Source organism: Haliotis rufescens, unplaced genomic scaffold, assembly GCF_023055435.1.
Source record: "Haliotis rufescens isolate VD_foot unplaced genomic scaffold, xgHalRufe1.0.p SCAF_1, whole genome shotgun sequence".
Taxonomy (NCBI): Eukaryota; Metazoa; Mollusca; class Gastropoda; order Lepetellida; family Haliotidae; genus Haliotis; species Haliotis rufescens.
Window position 1 is genome coordinate 86926896 of NW_025963779.1, and position 20509 is coordinate 86947404.

Here is a 20509-nt window from a genome sequence, read left to right on the forward strand (position 1 = left end):
ACGATTTAAGACCCGTTTTACCACAATATAGAACTTGATTATCGATCAGATCATCCTGACTGGGCGCCACCATTTTGTGTGAAGCAAACGCAAGTGATACGAGAGGTGGAATCTGATTGGTCCATAGGAGAGGTTTAGAAGGGACATAACTGGTAATAGCCACTGGTGGCGCTACGATCGAGCCCAGGAATTCCAGCCTAGTTCGGCAAGGGTGGAAACTGGACTTTTAAAGCCTCGGGAAGATGTGTGGAGTATGACTGAACAGCTAACACAATATCCTGCCTAATTCTGCTGTGCTCTCGTTACATGCACATATCATTAATGCACACATCAACCTTTTAATGTCAATCATATTGACATGTAAAGATGACTTTCTGCCATTACTGACTGATATTTTACCTTCTCAACTTTTTAAACTTTTTGCTCTTGGCTTGGCCTGAACTTTGTTTGATGATGTGAGTATGAAGTAACTGCTACATTGTTTTGCAGAAGTACTGAAGATACTGTATGTAAAACACATTGTCCAACATAGCATATGACATCACATACTTATTTCCATGTAAACACTGGAAATTCAGTGTCTAGATATATAATGTTTGGTGCTCTAGGAATAACCGTAGAACAATGTATCGTGACTGAACTGTTGAATCAGGTATTGAGTTTTTACAGTTTATTAGTAAACAAGTAAACAAAATGTATGACATCAAGCACACAGCCGCACAGCGTGCTGTTGAAGCCTGTGAAATGCACTGAAGTGGTTTTGTTCGAAATGAGCCGACAGGACAGTGTAGTGGAAATGTTGACTGGGCAATAATTTCCATATTCTACCATCGAAAGATTGCTATGTGTTGTTGAATGATGCAAGGTACAAAAATACTCTGGATGTAATGTTAAAGTCATCCCAGTTTTGACCAAACTTATTAAGCATAATATTGTGGTCAACATACGAATCATGTGCAAGAATTTAATGCTTCGGTCATGTGCATTGAAATACTTGTTATGATTGGAGATGTGAGAAAAAAATAATGAAAGAAAATGTTGTTTGGTAAAACCTGACACCGCTCTAGTTGTGTCCAGTTCACTTTGATGAACTTGGATGTGTCATGTATGATATGTATGTACACTACTTCATCAATCTAGCGCAACATATACACCTCTTAAGCATGCCAAAATTGGTTCAAAATTATGGTAAGATACTTTACAATTGTTGAAAATGCACGAGAGTTTACTCCAAATTATATTTTGCTTGCAGAGAAATATGTTTGTGACTTGTTCAAAGTTATATAGTTATATATAAAAAAGCGTGAAATATCTTCACAACATTTTTTCGTATTTTTCTTGGTAATAAATGTGATATTTTGAAAATTGTGATCGCTGTAACCAGTTCCTTTCTTACAGACTTCCTTGGGTTGCAGTTGAGAGATTTGACAATCTCCGGAAATTGGATTCAGCTTCTGAGATTTACTCCTTTGCAATGACATGGTGGGAGATGCTGTCAAAGGGAACCCATCCAAATAAGGCCATTAACCTCCCAGCTGATGCATCATGGGTGAGTTCCCTTGTTGGCCTTTAGATGACAGAGTATGCCCCCAGTACCCAATGCTTAGCCTCCTGTTGGAACTCAAGGGAAGAGTAGGCCCCCAGTACCCAATGCTTGGCCTCCTGTTGGGACTCAGAGGACAGAGTACGCCCCCAGTACCCAATGCTTAGCCTCCTGTTGGGACTCAGAGGACAGAGTATGCCCCCAGTACCCAATGCTTAGCCTCCTGTTGGGACTCAGGGGAAGAGTACGCCCCCAGTACCCAATGCTTGGCCTCCTGTTGGGACTCAGAGGAAAAGTACGCCCCCAGTACCCAATGCTTGGCCTCCTGTTGGAACTCAGAGGACAGTGTACGCCCCCAGTACCCAATGCTTAGCCTCCTGTTGGAACTCAAGGGAAGAGTACGCCCCCAGTACCCAATGCTTGGCCTCCTGTTGGGACTCAGAGGAAAAGTACGCCCCCAGTACCCAATGCTTAGCCTCCTGTTGGAACTCAGAGGACAGTGTACGCCCCCAGTACCCAATGCTTAGCCTCCTGTTGGAACTCAAGGGAAGAGTAGGCCCCCAGTACCCAATGCTTGGCCTCCTGTTGGGACTCAGAGGACAGAGTACGCCCCCAGTACCCAATGCTTAGCCTCCTGTTGGAACTCAGAGGACAGAGTATGCCCCCAGTACCCAATGCTTAGCCTCCTGTTGGGACTCAAGGGAAGAGTACGCCCCCAGTACCCAATGCTTGGCCTCCTGTTGGGACTCAGAGGAAAAGTATGCCCCCAGTACCCAATACTTGGCCTCCTGTTGGAACTCAGAGGACAGTGTACGCCCCCAGTACCCAATGCTTAGCCTCCTGTTGGAACTCAAGGGAAGAGTACGCCCCCAGTACCCAATGCTTGGCCTCCTGTTGGGACTCAGAGGACAGAGTACGCATCCAGTACCCAATGCTTAGCCTCTTGTTGGGACTCAGAGGACAGAGTATGCCCCCAGTACCCAATGCTTAGCCTCCTGTTGGGACTCAGGGGAAGAGTACGCCCCCAGTACCCAATGCTTGGCCTCCTGTTGGAACTCAGAGGACAGTGTACGCCCCCAGTACCCAATGCTTAGCCTCCTGTTGGAACTCAAGGGAAGAGTAGGCCCCCAGTACCCAATGCTTGGCCTCCTGTTGGGACTCAGAGGACAGAGTATGCCCCCAGTACCCAATGCTTAGCCTCCTGTTGGGACTCAGAGGACAGAGTATGCCCCCAGTACCCAATGCTTAGCCTCCTGTTGGGACTCAGGGGAAGAGTACGCCCCCAGTACCCAATGCTTGGCCTCCTGTTGGGACTCAGAGGAAAAGTACGCCCCCAGTACCCAATACTTGGCCTCCTGTTGGAACTCAGAGGACAGTGTACGCCCCCAGTACCCAATGCTTAGCCTCCTGTTGGAACTCAAGGGAAGAGTACGCCCCCAGTACCCAATGCTTGGCCTCCTGTTGGGACTCAGAGGAAAAGTACGCCCCCAGTACCCAATGCTTGGCCTCCTGTTGGAACTCAGAGGACAGTGTACGCCCCCAGTACCCAATGCTTAGCCTCCTGTTGGGACTCAGGGGAAGAGTACGCCCCCAGTACCTGATGGTTGAGTCCCTAAGATTGCAGGACAACATAGGTCCCCAGTCCACAATGTCTGTGTCCCTGTGGGGATTCCAAGGCACAGTAGGTCCCCACTACCTAATGCTTGTGTCCCTGTGAGATTCCGAGGCACAGTACGTCCCCGATACCTAATGCTTGTGTCCCTGTGGGATTCCGAGGCACAGGAGGTCCTTGTACCTAATGCTTGTGTCCCTGTGAGATTCCGAGGCACAGTACATCTCCACTACCTAATGCTTATGTTCCTAGATTGCAGGACAGAATAGGTCCTTGTACCTAATGCTTGTGTCCCTGTGTGATTCCGAGGCACAGTACGTTCCCACTACCTAATGCTTGTGTCCCTGTGAGATTCCGAGGCACAGTACGTTCCCACTACCTAATGCTTGTGTCCCTGTGAGATTCCGAGGCACAGTACGTCCCAACTACCTAATGCTTGTGTCCCTGTGAGATTCCGAGGCACAGTACGTCCCCACCAACTTATGCTTGTGTCCCTGTGAGATTCCGAGGCACAGTACGTCCCCACAACCGAATGTCTGTGTCCCTGTGAGATTTCGAGGCACAGTACATCCCCACTACCTAATGCTTGTGTCCCTGTCCCTGTCCATGTCATTTTGAGATTATGTTATTATCCCCCGCCACGAACTCGAAGGGGGATATAGGAATGGGTGCCGTCTGTCCGTCCTTCCATCCATCACATTTCGTTTCCGGAGCAGATCTTGAAAACCGTACCATATTTCTTCACCAAACTTGGCACATAGATAGATCTAGTGGTGAACTGGTGCCTTTTGATAGTTTGGGATTTAAATTTTTTTTTATTTTTCGAGTTTCCATGGCAACAACTTTGCTTTAGACAGAAAATGGCAGTAGTCCTCGTTTCCGGAACAGATCTTATAAAATGTACCATATTTCTTCGTCAAACTTGGCACATAGATAGGTCTAGTGGTGAACTGGTGTCTTTTGATAGTTTGGGATTTTTGAATTTTTGGGGTTTTTTTAGTTTCCATTGCAACGACTTTGATTTAGACTGAAAATGGAGGTAGTCCTCGTTTCCGGAGCAGATCTTGAAAAACGTACTATATTTCTTTACAAAAAGGCCCAGTGAACATAGCTAATGCATTGCACACACCCAACATGTCATATTGGCGGGGAATGTGAGTATTTCATGCTTGTTAACCTATATTTCTCACGCCCCGACCCAATATTTTGTCTGATGTTGTTTGTATTGTGGTAATAAGTGTTGTTATAGTTCTCTCAATGTTTGATATCAAAATAATTTCTTCTTGCAGAAAAACTTTTTCAAAGAGGGCGGCCGCCCCCCTCGGCCTGAGATTGTGACTGTGACCGAGGATGATCCGGCACCGGACTGCAAGGATGGGATCTGGAAGTACATAGAGCTGTGCTGGGACTCAGATCCCGAAAACAGGCCCTCTGTTAAAGACATCTCCCGGAAGGTTTACGAATGTATGTATAGTTCACCTTTTGTCGTCATCCTGTTCAGGGCAGGAATGTTACAAGTGGGTCTATCTGTATTGTCAGGGCAGGGATGTTGCAAGTGGGTCTATCAGTATGTTCAGGGCAGGGATGTTACAAGTGGGTCTATCTGTATGTTCAGGGCAGGAATGTTGCAAGTGGGTCTATCTGTATGCTCAGGGCAGGGATGTTGCAAGTGGGTCTATCAGTATGTTCAGGGCAGGGATGTTGCAAGTGGGTCTATCTGTATGCTCAGGGCAGGGATGTTGCAAGTGGGTCTATCAGTATGTTCAGGGCAGGGATGTTGCAAGTGGGTCTATCAGTATTGTCAGGGCAGGGATGTTGCAAGTGGGTCTATCAGTATGTTCAGGGCAGGGATGTTGCAAGTTGGTCTATCTGTATGTTCAGGGCAGGGATGTTGCAAGTGGGTCTATCTGTATGTTCAGGGCAGGGATGTTGCAAGTGGGTCTATCAGTATGTTCAGGGCAGGGATGTTGCACATGGGTCTATCAGTATGTTCAGGGCAGGGATGTTACAAGTGGGTCTATCTGTATGTTCAGGGCAGGGATGTTGCAAATGGGTCTATCAGTATTGTCAGGGCAGGGATGTTGCAAGTGGGTCTATCTGTATGCTCAGGGCAGGGATGTTGCAAGTGGGTCTATCAGTATGTTCAGGGCAGGGATGTTGCAAGTGGGTCTATCAGTATTGTCAGGGCAGGGATGTTGCAAGTGGGTCTATCAGTATGTTCAGGGCAGGGATGTTGCAAATGGATCTATCTGTATGTTCAGGGCAGGGATGTTGCAAGTGGGTCTATCTGTATGTTCAGGGCAGGGATGTTGCAAGTGGGTCTATCTGTATGTTCAGGGCAGGGATGTTGCACATGGGTCTATCAGTATGTTCAGGGCAGGGATGTTGCAAGTGGGTCCATCAGTATGTTCAGGGCAGGGATGTTGCAAGTGGGTATATCAGTATGTTCAGGGCAGGGATGTTGCAAGTGGGTCTATCAGTATGTTCAGGGCAGGGATGTTGCACATGGGTCTATCAGTATGTTCAGGGCAGGGATGTTGCAAGTGGGTCTATCAGTATGTTCAGGGAAGGAATGTTGCAAGTGGGTCCATCTGTATGTTCAGGGCAGGGATGTTGCAAATGGGTCTATCAGTTTGTTCAGGGCAGGGATGTTGCAAGTGGGTCCATCTGTATGTTCAGGGCAGGGATGTTGCAAGTGGGTCTATCAGTATGTTCAGGGCAGGGATGTTGCAAGTGGGTCTATCAGTATGTTCAGGGCAGGGATGTTGCAAGTGGGTCTATCTGTATGTTCAGGGCAGGGATGTTGCAAGTGGGTCTATCTGTATGTTCAGGGCAGGGATGTTGCAAGTGGGTCTATCTGTATGTTCAGGGCAGGGATGTTGCAAGTGGGTCCATCAGTATGTTCAGGGCAGGGATGTTGCAAGTGGGTCTATCAGTATGTTCAGGGCAGGGATGTTGCAAGTTGGTCTATCTGTATGTTCAGGGCAGGGATGATGAAAGTGGGTCCATCTGTATGTTCAGTGTATGACATTGTAATGACGTGTGGTTGAGTCCAGTGTATGACATTGTAATGACGTGTGGTTGTGTCCAGTGTATGACATGTAATGACGTGTGGTCGTGTCCAGTGTATGACATTGTAATGACGTGTCCAGTGTATGACATTGTATTGACGTGTGGTCGTGTCCAGTGTATGACATTGTGATGACATGTGGTCGTGTCCAGTGTATGACATTGTAAGGATGTGTGGTCGTGTCCAGTGTATGACATTGTAATGACGTGTGGTCGTGTCCAGTGTATGACATTGTAATGACATGTGGTCGTGTCCAGTGTATGACATTGTAAGGATGTGTGGTCGTGTCCAGTGTATGACATTGTAATGATGTGTGGTCGTGTCCAGTGTATGACATTGTAATGAAGTGTGGTAGTGTCCAGTGTATGACATTGTAATGACGTGTGGTCGTGTCCAGTGTATGACATTGTAATGACGTGTGGTAGTGTCCAGTGTATGACATTGTAATGACGTGTGGTAGTGTCCAGTGTATGACATTGTAATGACGTGTGGTAGTGTCCAGTGTATGACATTGTAATGACGTGTGGTAGTGTCCAGTGTATGACATTGTAATGACATGTGGTCGTGTCCAGTGTATGACATTGTAAGGATGTGTGGTCGTGTCCAGTGTATGACATTGTAATGACGTGTGGTAGTGTCCAGTGTATGACATTGTAAGGATGTGTGGTCGTGTCCAGTGTATGACATTGTAATCACATGTGGTTGTTTCCAGTGTATGACATTGTAAGGATGTGTGGTAGTGTCCAGTGTATGACATTGTAATGACGTTGTGGTTGTTTCCAGTGTATGACATTGTAATGACGTTGTGGTTGTTTCCAGTGTATGACATTGTAATGACGTTGTGGTCGTGTCCAGTGTGTGACATTGTAATGATGTGTGGTTGTTTCCAGTGTATGACATTGTAATGACGTTGTGGTTGTTTCCAGTGTGTGACATTGTAATGACGTTGTGGTTGTTTCCAGTGTCTGACATTGTAATGACATGTGGTCGTGTCCAGTGTATGACATTGTAATGACGTTGTGGTTGTTTCCAGTGTCTGACATTGTAATGACGTTGTGGTTGTTTCCAGTGTATGACATTGTAATGACGTTGTGGTTGTTTCCAGTGTATGACATTGTAAGGATGTGTGGTCGTGTCCAGTGTGTGACATTGTAATGACGTTGTGGTCGTGTCCAGTGTGTGACATTGTAATGACGTTGTGGTTGTTTCCAGTGTATGACATTGTAATGACGTTGTGGTTGTTTCCAGTGTGTGACATTGTAATGACGTGTGGTCGTGTCCAGTGTATGACATTGTAATGACGTTGTGGTTGTTTCCAGTGTATGACATTGTAATGACGTTGTGGTTGTTTCCAGTGTATGACATTGTAAGGATGTGTGGTCGTGTCCAGTGTGTGACATTGTAATGACGTTGTGGTCGTGTCCAGTGTATGACATTGTAATGACGTTGTGGTCGTGTCCAGTGTATGACATTGTAATGACGTTGTGGTCGTGTCCAGTGTATGACATTGTAATGACGTTGTGGTTGTTTCCAGTGTATGACATTGTAAGGATGTGTGGTCGTGTCCAGTGTGTGACATTGTAATGACGTTGTGGTCGTGTCCAGTGTGTGACATTGTAATGACGTTGTGGTTGTTTCCAGTGTATGACATTGTAATGACGTTGTGGTTGTTTCCAGTGTATGACATTGTAATGACGTTGTGGTTGTTTCCAGTGTATGACATTGTAATGACGTTGTGGTCGTGTCCAGTGTGTGACATTGTAATGATGTGTAGTCGTGTCCAGTGTGTGACATTGTAATGACGTTGTGGTTGTTTCCAGTGTATGACATTGTAATGACGTTGTGGTTGTTTCCAGTGTATGACATTGTAATGACGTTGTGGTTGTTTCCAGTGTATGACATTGTAATGACGTTGTGGTCGTGTCCAGTGTGTGACATTGTAATGACGTTGTGGTTGTTTCCAGTGTGTGACCAAGTCAGGGAGCAGGAGCAGGACCTGGACATCCCTTCCTGGGAGCAGGTGGTGAAGCAGTGGAAGGAGCAGGTCCATCAGAACCAGAGTCCAGAGGAGAGTGTTCCCGGTAAACCTCTTCTGTTCTACAGTGTGTCATTTTGCAGGGGGCGATCACCGTAATCATTGCGGAGTGCGCCCATCCATTACCTATAGGGTTAGAAATATCTGAGTTCATGCACACTAGTGTATTGTTGAAATCATCCAGATGGCTTTGTTTACGTCATTCAAATCATATTGTGACGTAAGGTCGGAATGACAGCAAACTAGAAACGACGTCACAGATGAAGTTGGTTGACGCCGTTCACCAGTTGTAGTTTTCCAACACATAGGTTATGCTGAGTGCAATTTTCTAAGGGGAGGTCAAAAGGATTAAGAAATATGTAATAAAGAAATTATTACACTTGCATGTGTGCCATGCTGATTTTATGGAACTCATATAATAATTCATGTATTACTTTCTCTCTCTCAGGAAAGACAAGAGTTCTGAAATTGTTTAATAAAAACAGTTTAACACATGCACGTCTAATAATCTCTATGAATGTCATGCCTTGGCAGTGTCCGACATCTGCTATATTTGGCTACAGTGCTTATCCATCTGTAGGAGGCAGGAGTGTCTAATATGCTGCAATTTGTTGTGCAGAGTTTCCTCCCTTTGGCATGCTAGTATCCTGTGATCTTGGGTTTGAATCCCAGATTCGCTGTGACCATGGATCTTGGTTTGTCAGCATGGTCAGGGTCGTACCCATTCTCAAAGGTTTCACTGAGGTGGTGAATGTCTAACATCTGCATCACTTTGCTCTTTCCTTCCAAACAATCGCTTTTCAAAAAATCAAAATTGGAGCCTGTTTTATAGAGGTCAAGGGTCATATGATGATGGCTTTGAGTGATTGCATTTGTGCGTCAATGTGTCAATGTATGTGTATCCCGTTCTTGTTTCAGTCACAGATACTGGTGACACCGTCATCCACTCGGAGCGCCTGGAGGTTGATGAGACTGATAAAGGGAAGCTGGGCGCTGTAAGTGATTACTCCAGTGTGTGTAGTTGCTTGTTCACTGTCCATCTTCTGTAGTCAGGATCATGACTCCACGTCTCACCTTGTAATGTGATAACCATCTTCCCCAGGCTATGGAATTAACTGTCTATGTTGGTCAAGTTTCCACCCTTGCCGAACTAGGCTGGAATTTCTGAGCTCAATCGTAGCACCACCAGTGGCTATTACCAGTTATGTCCCTTCTATGTCTCTCCTATTGACCAGTCAGATTCCATTTCTCATATCACATGCATTTGCTTCAAACAAAATGGAGGTGCCCAGTCAAGACGATCTGATCGATATCAAGATCTATATTGAAAAAAAAAAAAATCATAAAAAAAAGAAAGAAAAAAAAAGAGCTATATTGTGATAAAACTGGTCTTCCATCATGAAGTGTATCAAATCACATGAGCACCTTGATTAAAAACATGAAAAGATTTTGAAAATATCTGTTGACGGCCAGTTAACAGTACACATCTTTTGCACATCCTGCAGTTGACCGAAATCTGCAAGTTGAAATCCATGTTGTTTACGAACCGGACATCAATTTCGTTACGGGATTTTGATTGGACTATGTATAGACTCGTTAGTCCAGCCAGAGTATAACTCCATAACTGCAGCCTAGTTTGGCAAGGGTGGAAACAGGACTTTTACAGTCAGTTAACTCCCTTGCATCAGGAAGATGGTCTCCATGTCGCACCTTGTATTGTGATAACTAGAAAAAGTAAGTGTAGTTTTCTTCTGTTGCTTTCATTAATGTATCTGATGTAATGATGCTGATAATCTGTCATGTGTTGAATCATCCAGAACAAGTGAGATTCTGTACCTCAACAAATAAAGAAAGATTTCCCCTCCCTTTCCATCTGTCTTCAAAATCCTCCAAGTCATTGACGTTCTTTACCTTGAGGATCACACCCCCGTGGTGATTCCCAGTCTAGCCCCATTAAACGAGCCTGGTTATTAGCATAAGAGGTGATTTTGTTGATTGTGTGTCATTGTCCAGTCACAATATCAGTCACTGAATTGTCTTGTCCTGACTACATTATGAATTTACTGGCCGTCATCATTTTGCTGGAATACTGCTGAGTGTGGCATTAAATAACAAAGAAAACAAAACAATCTTTTGCTAGGTCTCACTCACTCACTCACTCACTCAACCCCACCACACCACACCACACCACACCACACCACACCACACCATGATTGTAAGCCTGGTTCAGTCAGAATTATTGTGACACTTTCAGGACACATTGTTGCATGTATGACTGACTGACTGTTCTGCCTATCCCAGGGCTACTACGGGACCGTCAGGAAGGCCAAGCTGTATGAAACAACATGCAACAAGAGCCAGAAGCCAGTTAACTTTAAATTTGTGGCTGTCAAGGAACTGAAGAAGTTTTCTTCAGCAAGTGAAAAAATAGACTTTGTGCAAGAAATTCATCTTGCATCTAAGCTGTCCCACAAAAATATTGTGAAGATTGAAGGAGTCTGTAGCTCACGTGAGTATCTGACACATTCAACTGGACCACTCTGTGTGTAGCAGGGTACCTTTATCATATTCTTCCTAGTGATATCATTATTCATACACCATCATCATAATCATCTGTATGTTCAATGTTTGTCTTGTCTTCAGTTGAATATTAGTCAATAACTCTTTAAACAACTCAACACCCTTATTTTTCAGTCTCTGGGAATCTCTCACCAGATCTTCCCCTTCAACCTTCTGTCTATCTTTAGACTTTTTTCACACCTGTAGGGTTTCCCTCAGTCTATTTATATCTTGCATTAAGCACTTCCTTTGATGCTTAATGCAATGTCTTCTAATTGGCCACCCTGGTCCTCTACAGGTAGCTTCCTTCCATACCTGACTTCCTCCTCACTTCATGTGCTGCTGTTGAGGAGGAAGGACATTTTCTTTTCTTCAGGTATGGAATGGCCACATTTCAATCTGTTTTCATCTGCTTCTGTCAGAAATTAATATCTATATTAGGGTACTGAATTAAATTGAATAACATATATAATATCATTTAAAGAAATATTAAATTAATAAGTGGAATATTTCATATTATAGAATTTGTTTGTAACATAATTAACCACATGGTCCATTTTGGCCCATGTGCTTTTCAAGTGTCCTGTAGTGAACTTATAACAGTAATTTAACATTAAAGTTAGTTTTATCATAGTTATAAAATGGCTTTTGTACTTATATATTTAAGATAAATAATACCTGTGAACTTGCAAATATATGACTTCATGTGCTGCTGTTGAGGAGGAAGGACATTTTCTTTTCTTCAGCTATTTCTTCAACAGCAGCCACCCCCATTGTAATAAACACATTATCATCATCTGCCTGTGTCTGTGTTCTCCAACGGCCCGAGCCGGATCATAACCACTACCCCGGCTACATGTGCATAATCAGGCTATTGGCTACAAAAACAGTAGGGTCATATTTTAAAATAACAGATGGTTACAAAAATACAAAGAGGTATTGCGTGATGGTGATTGATGCATAAGAAAATGCTAGGACTAGGTGTAACATGATATATATAAGGGTGCAAACAACCAAGAAAGACAACTGGTGTGTTCAAGAAATATCAGTGTTTGAGATGACTTGATCAGTGATGAATGTTTGAGATGACTTGATCAGTGATGAATGTCTGAGATGACTTGATCAGTGATGAATGTTTGAGATGACTTGATCAGTGATGAATGTTTGAGATGACTTGATCGGTGATGAATGTTTGAGATGACTTGATCAGTGATGAATGTTTGAGATGACTTGATCAGTGATGAATGTTTGAAATGACTTGATCAGTGATGAATGTTTGAGATGACTTGATCAGTGATGAATGTCTGAGATGACTTGATCGGTGATGAGTGTTTGAGATGACTTGATCAGTGATGAATGTTTGAGATGACTTGATCAGTGATGAATGTTTGAGATGACTTGATCGGTGATGAATGTTTGAGATGACTTGATCAGTGATGAATGTTTGAGATGACTTGATCAGTGATGAATGTTTGAGATGACTTGATCAGTGATGAATGTTTGAGATGACTTGATCAGTGATGAATGTCTGAGATGACTTGATCGGTGATGAGTGTTTGTGATGACTTGATCAGTGATGAATGTTTGAGATGACTTGATCAGTGATGAATGTTTGAGATGACTTGATCAGTGATGAATGTTTGAGATGACTTGATCAGTGATGAGTTTGAGAATTCTTGATCAGTAATAAAGCTTCAGTAAACTCCAGTGTATGCATAACAAGATCATTTTGCAAGTGTATCAAAATAGTTTTTGCCAGGACTCTTGTAAAACAATTCCCAGTCAGACATTTTGTACCCTTGAGACCTACAGTTGGTATCCATGTAGGGTCGGATAATAGGGTGACGGGTACCCATTGGTAAATTTGGACTCGTCCCAGCCCTACTGTGCACGTATAGTTTCTTCAATAGAGCATGTCTAGAGCATGCTAGCGAGACATGTCCATCAACATTAAAGCCACCCAGCACATTAACTCCCTCAGTTCAACTTGGCCAATGCTGTATAAACAAATGTTTGACTAGTCTTAGGGTCATGACCCCTATTTTCTCAAGCATATATAAGTCAGAACAAATGTGTGCATAGTCAGAAATAAATGCGAACATTAGTGACTTGTAGTGTAACCATGGAGTTTTATTGTTATTGTCATTAAACAATATATGACATGACTAACCACAGGACCAGGTAGTCCTATCAGTACCCGGGTCCTACTCAGGACCCACCCGAGTTGAGTACCTAAGTTATAGGGGACGAGGTAGTCATATCAGTACCCAGGTCCTACTCAGGACCCACCCGAGTTCAGTACCTAAGTTATACGGGACGAGGTAGTCATATCAGTACCCGGGTCCTACTCAGGACCCACCCGAGTTGAGTACCTAAGTTATAGGGGACGAGGTAGTCGTATCAGTACCCAGGTCCTACTCAGGACCCACCCGAGTTCAGTACCTAAGTTATACGGGACGAGGTAGTCATATCAGTACCCGGGTCCTACTCAGGACCCACCCGAGTTGAGTACCTAAGTTATACGGGACGAAGTAGTCATATCAGTACCCAGGTCCTACTCAGGACCCACCCGAGTTGAGTACCTAAGTTACACGGGACGAGGTAGTCATATCAGTACCCGGGTCCTACTCAGGACCCACCCGAGTTCAGTACCTAAGTTATATACGGGACCAGGTAGTCCTATCAGTACCCGGGTCCTACTCAGGACCCACCCGAGTTGAGTACCTAAGTTATACGGGACGAGGTAGTCGTATCAGTACCCGGGTCCTACTCAGGACCCACCCGAGTTGAGTACCTAAGTTATACGGGACGAGGTAGTCATATAAGTACCCGGGTCCTACTCAGGACCCACCCGAGTTGAGTACCTAAGTTATACGGGACCAGGTAGTCGTATCAGGACCCACCCGAGTTGAGTACCTAAGTTATACGGGACCAGGTAGTCATATCAGTACCCAGGTCCTACTCAGGACCCACCCGAGTTCAGTACCTAAGTTATAGGGGACGAGGTAGTCGTATCAGTACCCAGGTCCTACTCAGGACCCACCCGAGTTGAGTATCTAAGTTATACGGGACCAGGTAGTCGTATCAGTACCCAGGTCCTACTCAGGACCCACCCGAGTTCAGTACTTAAGTTACCAGTCCCAGCCTTGTGCACAGTGGTAACAGGTGTTATCACCCTGAAAGACAAAATGTGGACGGCACAACTATTGGCGGCAGTATGTTGTCTCAGTAGTACTGTCCAGAGACCCTTCCATGGAAGAGAATCCTTAACTGGCTATAAAAGTCTGATCAATAACCTAAGAAGTATATTTTAATAAAACAGGTCTTACCCTGCGAAGTGCATCAAATCACTTGAGCTCCTTGATGACAAAATCGGTAAAATATCTGTAGACGCCCAGTTGACGGTACACATGCTTTGCCTATCCTGCTGTCCACCAAAATCTGCAAGTTGAAATCCATGAAATCCCTGTCTAGTTCTTATTAGTCCAGCCAAAATGTAACTCATTTCAGCCTCGTTCGGCAAGGGTGGAAACTGGACTTTTATGGTCAGTTACATCGCTTGCCTCGTGAAGATGAGGCCATAGGATTACACACCCTCACCCAAATGTGTTGCGTTGAGTTGCTAACCTGTCATGTTTGTGTCTGCAGCCAAGCAGCTGTTGGTGATGGAGTTTGTGGAACGAGGAGCCCTCAACACCTATCTCCACTCTTTGAGGAACAGTTCCCCAAACCCCATAACCCTATGCAACTTTACTGTAGATGTTGCTGAGGTAAGATTGTATATGAGATGCAACTTGATTGGGAGATGTTACTGGAATTTGTACCCATGTCTTGAGTATTCTACAAGTTTAGAGGTTCATCTTGCAGGTTGCAGGTGTTGAACCCGTGCCTTTGCCATTTTGAATATTACTTACTTATCCTGCATTACTCCTTAATGCATATTACTGCCTGAACATTGTTATGCAAACTTTCATTCTATTGAGGCCCAGAAAGGGTTGACATTTGTTAGACATTTCATGCCGACAATACAAACCTTGATGAGGCACTGTTGGCTTTCAGGGCATGAAATATCTCCACTCAAAGAAGATTGTTCACCGAGACCTTGCTGCTCGCAACATCCTCCTGACTCAAGAGAAAACTGCTAAAATTACTGACTTTGGTTTGTCCCGGCTTCTTAAAGACAAGAATTACTACAAGGGATCCATGGAAAAACCACTGCCTGTACATTGGTAGGTATCTGTTCCCCACATTGCCTGTACATTGGTAGGTATCTGTTCCACACACTGCCTGTACATTGGTAGGTATCTGTTCCACACATTACTGCTACATTGGTAGGTATCTGTTCCACGTATTGCCTGTACATTGGTAGGTATCTGTTCCACACATTGCCTGTACATTGGTAGGTATCTGTTCCACACATTGCTGCTACATTGGTAGGTATCTGTTCCACGCATTGCGGCTACATTGGTAGGTATCTGTTGCACACATTACTGTTACATTGGTAGGTATCTGTTCCACACATTGCCTGTACAATGGTAGGTATCTGTTCCACGCATTGCTGCTACATTGGTAGGTATCTGTTCCACACATTGCCTGTACATTGGTAGGTATCTGTTCCACTCATTGCCTGTACATTGGTAGGTATCTGTTCCACACATTACTGTTACATTGGTAGGTATCTGTTCCACGCATGCCTGTACATTGGTAGGTATCTGTTCCACGCATTGCTGCTACATTGGTAGGTATCTGTTCCACACATTGCCTGTACATTGGTAGGTATCTGTTCCACTCATTGCCTGTACATTGGTAGGTATCTGTTCCACACATTGCTGCTACATTGGTAGGTATCTGTTCCACACATTGCCTGTACATTGGTAGGTATCTGTTGCACTCATTGCCTGTACATTGGTAGGTATCTGTTCCACACATTGCTGCTACATTGGTAGGTATCTGTTCCACACATTGCTGCTACATTGGTAGGTATCTGTTCCACTCATTGCCTGTACATTGGTAGGTATCTGTTCCACACATTGCCTGTACATTGGTAGGTATCTGTTCCACACATTGCTGCTACATTGGTAGGTATCTGTTCCACGCATTGCCTGTACATTGGTAGGTATCTGTTACACACATTGCCTGTACATTGGTAGGTATCTGTTCCACGCATTGCTGCTACATTGGTAGGTATCTGTTCCACGCATTGCCTGTACATTGGTAGGTATCTGTTACACACATTGCCTGTACATTGGTAGGTATCTGTTCCACGCATTGCTGCTACATTGGTAGGTATCTGTTCCACACATTGCCTGTACATTGGTAGGTATCTGTTCCACGCATTGCTGCTACATTGGTAGGTATCTTATCCACACATTGCCTGTACATTGGTAGGTATCTGTTGCTGCTATACTGGTACCACTCTTTGTGGCAGGTGTTCTCCTGAGGCTATAGGGCAACGCCGGTTCAGCACAAAGGGGGATGTGTGGAGTTATGGCATCCTGCTATGGGAGATCTTCAGTCTGGGCAAGAAGCCACACCTGGTCGAAAGTGATGAAAAGATTATTATGCAAGAACTGTTTTTAAGCATGAAAAGAAATAAAAGATTAGAAGAGCCATCTCATTGTGTTGAGGGGTTCTATCAGTTGATGAAGGACAAGTGCTGGCAGTTTGATCCCCAGGCAAGACCAGACTTTGATGAAATTGTGACAATGGTTTATCAACTGCGAAGAAATTGTGACAACAATGGCAGGAGGCTGTCATAAGAGACATGTATACCATAGACAGATGTCTCATGTATCTCGTCTGACCACCCAATCCCATAAGTCACCTCCTTTGACAAACATGGGTTTCTGAAGACCAATTCTAACCCTGATCTACATCCTACGTGGACTTGTGGTAGAGCATCCGCCTGGAGAGCAGAAGGTCAAAGGTTCGATCCACGGCTGTGTCATCCCATATACATGTAGTCAATAGTTGGTACTTGTTGTTAACCTGCACTCAGCATTAAGGGGTTAAAACAAGAACTGGTCGGCTCGGAGTTAGTATACTGCCGCATGGTATCGCAATAAAAACTGCATACGTCCGGACTAGACACACGCACGCACGCACGCACGCACGCACGCACGCACACGCATACACGCGTACGTTACTATATGCGTTAAACCCCCATTCATGATGGTCACATGATGGTGTTCTGTCTCACAAGTCACCTGTCACAGGTTGGGTGTTGTCTGTGATGTGAGATGGCACCACAGTCAACAATCCAGGCATATCGCTCTCCTATGAGGCTTCTATTGTCTTTGGAGGAATGTACAGTCCATGGTTATCAGTGATGACAAAATATGTAATGTCATCAGTTTAGGATTTTAGATATCTAAGCCTTGAGTTTTGAGAAACGGCAATGTACTGTTGTTCTGTCATCAAGCTAACTCTTGTCCGATTCACAGGAACTCATGATATCGTGTTTAGAATAATATATTCGCATAGAAAATAATCACACCCCTCTAAATATATGTATATGGAGGGTGTGATTTTTTTCTATACAAATATATTATGCTGTACACGCTATCATTGAGTTCCTGTGGTACGAATGTCAGATCACTGACAACGTCTAAGTATTGAGAAACAATGCTTTGTACTGTCGTCAAGCTAAACCTGTCAGATTGTTCACAATGCTAATTGTGTTATTTGTAATCCAATTTCTTGGTTTATGTTTTCATTTCCAAGAGCCATGGTCACATCTGGTGAACTGAAACATGTAAATATACTTGCTTCCATGTACAATATGTATTGTATAGTTATTGATGTTTGAGATTTATGGTACAGTTGTTTGTTGTTAGAGATGTTAAATCAACACTCGTCCAACCAAATATTATGAATTGTATTTGGCTGTGACATGTTTAATGTGATATGAACTGTTTGAACATGTCTGTTTTACGTTTCTCACATATTTGGTATATCTGTACTCAAGAGCCCTGTATATGCTTGATGCATCTACTTGCTGTAAAACTCTACATATCAGTGCTAATCACACATCACGTCTCCACCAGCCCTTGTTACATAGCATTACTATCGGGTCTTCCATGGTATACAATGGTACCATCAGGTCTTCCTTGGTATTAGGGGAGACCGTCAAGTCTTACATGGAATTTGGGGAGACCATCAGGTCTTCCTTGGTATTAGGGGAGACCGTCAAGTCTTACATGGAATTTGGGGAGACATCAGGTCTTCCTTGGTATTAGCGGAGACCGTCAAGTCTTACATGGAATTTGGGGAGACCATTAGATCTTCATGGTATTTTGGAAGACCATTAGATCTTCCATGGTATTAGGGGAGACCATTAGATCTTCCATGGTATTAGGGGAGACCATCAGGTCTTCCTTGGTATTAGGGTTAGTTGTTTACCGCCGCACTCAGCAGTATTCCAGCTATATGACGGCAGTCTGTAAGTAATCAAGTCTGGACCAAACAATCCAGTGATTGATATCATGAGCATAGATCTACGCATTAGGACACAATGACATGCATTAACCAAGTCAGCGAGTCTGACCACCCGATCCCGTTAGTCGTCATTTACGGCTAGCATTCGTTGCTGAAGCCTCAACCCCAGATCTCCACAGGTCCTAACTAAATTGAATCATGACTGTAAGATCTATATGATATATATATTCGGCTAAGATTATAATCAACATAGGCGTCACACATACATAATATTATATGTACTGTTTTTTCAGTGGTCATCCTTGGCTGTCCATTTTAATGCCGGGGACCCCAAAATGAATTACTGAGAGTCCCCAGGACTAGACAAATACAACCAAGGCTCGCATTTCGGTAAACCGACACTAACCCCTGGCACATCCCCCATGGTTCTCGCTATCTTAAATTACCTGCCCTTGATTTTCATTACCATTTTACCAACCTAACATCGAGATAAGGAAAAAGAAAATGGTGACGTGGGGGGGGGGGGGGTAACTCATATTGCCCAGAAATCACAGCCACTGCCAGTTGTGACGGACACAAAGATTCCTTTGTGTGTCAGTCAGTTTTGCAACTTAAAATTTCTAGCAAACACTATCGCAATCAGTGGGACGGGCCGCCATGTTTTTGATGTCACCCATCCAACATTGAGGCTGGTTTGTAACCCGCATTCTGATTGGTCCGTTAGACCTAGTAGTGTAGCCAATCAAATTAGCTAAAGGAAGTTGAGGGCAGGTAATTTGAGATTGCAAGAACCACAGGGAAGTCCAGGGCCCCGTTCCACAAAGCGATCTTAGCCCTAAGGTGATTGTAAGTGCCATTCTTTAACATAGGTTTACGATCATCGTAGCGCTAAAATCGATTTGAGGAACAGGGCCCAGGGGATAGTAAGTTTCCTGAAATGCTAGCTCTGGAGATATAGAAGATGGACAATATACAGTTATCAGGAATGAAATGATGAGAAATAAAGAGGTATGTTTGTCACTTTTGTCCATATGAACATGAAATACTTAACATGGGCTGACTTTATTGGTTATGTTGAACTTGGGGAAGTTTGTGGAATGTACCTTGCTTTACTCTTGTTAAGGAATCAAAGAAGTATGATTGCCTTGCTGATGTATGTTTGAGCTAATAAATGTATTACTCTGGAGAAACTATTTTCAATTGTTTCTTTGTATGTCACGAATGTCAATGGATTCAGATGATCCCTAGTGTCTGATGATGGTTGAAGCAGAAAAATGGATATTGGGAGCTCATGCCCTCTCCTCACCCACTCACTCATCCACCCACTCACTCACTCATCCACCCACTCACTCACTCAGACACAGGGCATTGGAGAAGAGTGTACAAGGGAAGCCATCTATAGAGTTTCATCCCTTAGGCACCATACACATGCCCGATCCTATGATCATGGGTTTTAATCCCAGATCAGTTAGTACTGATTGTGATTCTAGGTATGTCAGCACCATACACATGCCGGATCCTATGATCATGGGTTTTAATCCCAGATCCATAAGTTCTGATTGTGATTCTGGGTATGTCAGCACCATACACATGCCGGATCCTATGATCATGGGTTTTAATGCCAGATCAGTTAGTTCTGATTGTGATTCTAGGTATGTCAGCACCAAACACATGCCGGATCCTATGATCATGGGTTTTAATGCCAGATCAGTTAGTTCTGATTGTGATTCTAGGTTTGTCAGCACCATACACATGCCTGATCATATGATCATGGGTTTTAATCCCAGATCCATAAGTTCTGATTGTGATTCTAGGTATGTCAGCACCATACACATGCCGGATCCTATGATCATGGGTTTTAATCCCAGATCCATAAGTTCTGATTGTGATTCGAGGTATGTCAGCACCATACACATGCCGGATCCTATGATCATGGGTTTTAATCCCAGATCAATAAGTTCTGATTGTGATTCTAGGTATGTCAGCACCATACACATGCCGGAACCTAAGACCTGCATCTGTACCAGACCAATCAGTGATTATGAGTACCAGTACATCAACTCATGATCAACCATTCGCCATTCAGACAACCATACATTTAGTCACCTCTTACCTCAAGCACAGGTTGCTGGGGACCAATTCTAACCTGGATTTCCCACAGGGTTGTATATAAGGAACCTTTTGTTTTCAAGTTTATCGCTGTATAGTTTAGAGGAAATCACACCCTCTGGTATTCCAGTTTCAAAATGTATA

General features: G+C 43.9%; 1 protein-coding gene across 3 annotated transcripts in view; it reads left to right on the forward strand.

The window, feature by feature from the left end:
• LOC124147086 (tyrosine-protein kinase JAK2-like) overlaps window positions 1–19449 on the forward strand; it is a 35764-nt gene extending 16315 nt beyond the window's left edge. For 2 of the 3 annotated variants that reach the window (XM_048402882.1, XM_048402889.1), the window contains exons 10-17: window positions 1399–1549; window positions 4445–4619; window positions 8190–8306; window positions 9179–9255; window positions 10562–10769; window positions 14468–14589; window positions 14879–15048; window positions 16248–19449. In XM_048402882.1, coding sequence (XP_048258839.1) covers window positions 1399–1549; window positions 4445–4619; window positions 8190–8306; window positions 9179–9255; window positions 10562–10769; window positions 14468–14589; window positions 14879–15048; window positions 16248–16578 — 1351 coding nt within the window. In that variant the 3' untranslated portion in view covers window positions 16579–19449. The remainder of the gene's footprint in view (window positions 1–1398; window positions 1550–4444; window positions 4620–8189; window positions 8307–9178; window positions 9256–10561; window positions 10770–14467; window positions 14590–14878; window positions 15049–16247) is intronic. The other variant, XR_007223082.1, reaches the window with a different exon arrangement.
• The last annotated feature ends 1060 nt before the right edge of the window (window positions 19450–20509 follow it).